Source organism: Gekko japonicus, unplaced genomic scaffold (genome assembly GCF_001447785.1).
Source record: "Gekko japonicus isolate JY-2015 unplaced genomic scaffold, Gekko_japonicus_V1.1 scaffold48, whole genome shotgun sequence".
Taxonomy (NCBI): Eukaryota; Metazoa; Chordata; class Lepidosauria; order Squamata; family Gekkonidae; genus Gekko; species Gekko japonicus.
In genome coordinates, this window is record NW_015174273.1 from 267,175 (window position 1) to 270,154 (window position 2,980).

At 61.3% G+C, this 2,980-nt stretch overlaps 1 protein-coding gene across 1 annotated transcript; it reads right to left on the bottom strand.

Annotated features, from left to right (window-relative positions):
• Positions 1–444: 444 nt before the first annotated feature.
• SP9 (Sp9 transcription factor) lies at positions 445–2,594 on the bottom strand. The gene is given in 3 exon segments (XM_015423719.1): positions 445–966; positions 968–1,654; positions 2,574–2,594. Coding segments are annotated over 3 exon segments (1,230 nt in total).
• Between the last annotated feature and the right edge of the window lie 386 nt (positions 2,595–2,980).

Sequence of the window (2,980 nt, forward strand, 5' to 3'; positions counted from 1 at the left end):
GCGGGTGAGGGATGGGGGGGGGTTGATCTCCAGCCGCCTCTATTGCTCTTCGCCAGGAAGATAAAGGTCGCCTGTGATTGTTTTGGGGAGGTTGGCTTGTTTTGTCTGCGTCTGTGCCCTTCCAGCCGGGTTCAAGTCTCTCCAAACAACAGTCTCTGAAATGTCTCAAAAGCGCGCCTTTCGGAGTGACGCTTCGCTTCCCTCCCCCGCTCCCCATTTCTCCCCCCCTCAGAGCTCCTGGGGAAAATGGGAGGCCAAAGTGGCGGTGCGGGGGGTGGTCGACATTCGGTGCCCCCCCCCAAAAAAAAAAGACCTGCCCCCCCCCGCGCGCGCTCTGGCCGAGGCGCCTCCTCTTCTCTCCCTCCGGCCGCTTTCGCGCTCTTCTCCCGGCGCGCCCCCGTCCCGCCAAAACTTCTCCCGCTGCCGCCGCCGCCAGCCCTGCCCCTACGAGTCGTTGGGCCCGGCTGAGGAGTCCTTGCCTCGCGCCTCGTGCAGGATGAGGTCCGGGGACTCGGAGCGGGGCGTCTCCAGGTTGCTGGCGTCCGTGTCGCTGTCGCTGCCCTTTTTGCCCCCGCCTCCCCCGTTGTGCGTCTTAATGTGTTTGCTCAGGTGGTCGCTGCGCATGAAGCGCTTGTTGCAGACCGGGCAGGCGAAGCGCTTCTCGCCGGTGTGAGTCCGCAGGTGCCGCTGGAGCTCGTCGGAGCGCGTGAAGCGCTTCCCGCAGAAGAGCCAGTTGCAGACGAAGGGCCGCTCGCCCGTGTGCCAGCGCAGGTGGGCCTTGAGGTGCGACGTCTTGCCGTACACCTTGCCGCAGCCGGGGATGTGGCAGCTGTGCAGGCCTTTGCGCCGGAGGCTGGCCCCCGCCGGCCCCAGCCGCTCGGCCTCCTGGCAGTTGGGGCAGTCGCAGGTGGCGCGGCCCGAGTAGCGGCGGGCCGACGAGCGCGGCGAGCCGCCCAGCGGCGCCGACCGTGGAGCCCAGGCCGGTGGAGCTGAAGGCCGAGTGGGTCAGCGAGCTGAAGTCGGCCGGATTGTAGGTGCCCAGCTGGGAGTGGAGCGAGGCCTGGGGGGCGCCCGAGTGCAGCGAGCTCTGCAGCCCCCCCGCCGGGTTCTGCACCTCCAGCCACGAGCCCGGGTTGGTGTGCACGTCCCACCACGACGAGGCCGCGCCGTTGGCCACCTCGCCCGCCGCCAGCGTGGAGTGGAAGCCGGACTTGTACCAGGACTCGTAGGGGTGCGCCATGCCCACCCGCGGGTACAGGCTCTCGGCCGCGGAGCTGTGCACTTTGGAGATGAAGGCCGACTGCCCGCCGGCCTCCTGCGGAGACACGCCGGCCGCCGCCGCCGAGTTGGAGAAGAGGCCGCTGTAGTCACTGCTGAAGGCCGACGACGTGGGCGAGGTGGAGGCCAGGCAGAAGGCGCTGTTGGCCGTCCCGCTGCCGCTGGCCAAGCCGCTGGAGCCGCGGCTGGTGGCCACCGTGAAGCCGGACAGGCTGGAGCCCAGGTTGCAGCTGGAGGTGGAGCGCTTCCAGGGGTGGAAGCTGCCCTTGGCGAAGGCGCTCGACTCCGGCAAGGTGGTCAGCGGGCTGGTGTTGCCGATCTTGTTGCAGGTGGCGGCTAGCATGGCCAGAGGTGTGGTTCCAAAGCGTGGCTCTTCCTGGGGAGGGGGGAGACACAAGATGGAGCTCGTCAACTTCGCCCCCGATCAGGCAGACAGACACACAACCACCACACACACACACACAACCAGACGTGCCACCCGCGTTCCTTTCCCGCACCCAAGAGGCCAGGAGGGCACCCGTGCCGGAAACTTCCCCGTGCGGAAAGTTGGGCGCAACTGAATGCCTTCGGTTTTATTTTGCTGGGAAAGAAGGAAGTCCCATTCGGGTCCATCCCGTCTAGCTCCGTCTCAGTTTATGTTTAGCGCCCTACCACTTTCCCCCTGGCGCACCGAATGTTATGCCCACCGCGACACCCCGTGCTAGTTACACTACAGGCACCCCGTTCTACTTAACAAAAGCGCGCCCGATCCTCCATATAAGATTGGAAAGGCAAGACTGCGATTCTTCGTTTTTTGTTGTGATGTCCTGATTGAATCACGCCGGTCTTTAGACGCAAAAAAGATACCGAGCGAGGGAGCGAAAGCAAAACCACGCGTTTTCTCTAAAGCCATTATCTAGCAAAAAAGAAAGAAACGGCACGGAAACGTAACTATAGCCAACTGGGTTTCCTGGCAGACGTTGCCGGTAAACCTGAGGGAGGAAGCCATAAACGCAGCAAATTTAAGGAAAAGAAGCCGCGGGATGAGGTTGGGGGGGTGGGGGTGAGGCACACCATTTGAGTCAGGACAAATCAAAGCGGCCAGCAAAAAGATCCCGATCCCGTCTTCCAAGGAAACAGGATTTGAAAACCATCCTTCTCAGACCCTTCAGCGCCATTCTTCGCCAGGTGGACAGCTAGAGCAACAGTTTTAGTCGCGCTGCCCCCAGAAGAAGAAGAAGACAAAATATATATATATGCATAAACTTAAAATGAAAACCGGTGCTCGGTGAATAGAGACACATGTCTGGACTTACCCCGAGAATAGACGTAGCCATAGCCAAGTCCCTCGGCTGGGCGATGGGATCGGAAGGGGGGCTCTGCCTTGCGCGCAGAGCGGCGAGTTTGCGCGACGTCCTCCCAGTTCCCCGCTGTACTCCACTACCACTAAGTACACTCCTGGCTCTGGACAGCTAAACTCAGCCTAAGCGTGGGGAGCGCCTGCTTTGAAGTACCGCTGGCTGAGACTCTCGCCCAATGAGGGCGCAGAAAGAACAAGCAGGAGCTGCCCCGCAGCCAATCAGAAACTTGGAGGTGCAAGAACCAGGGCTCTGGTCGCGTGCCACTCAAAGGCATAAGGAGGAAGAAAAAAAATGTATGTATCTCGCCAGTGTGCTTTGGTCTTTTAAAAGCATTATATTGCAATTAACTTTTTTTTAAATTG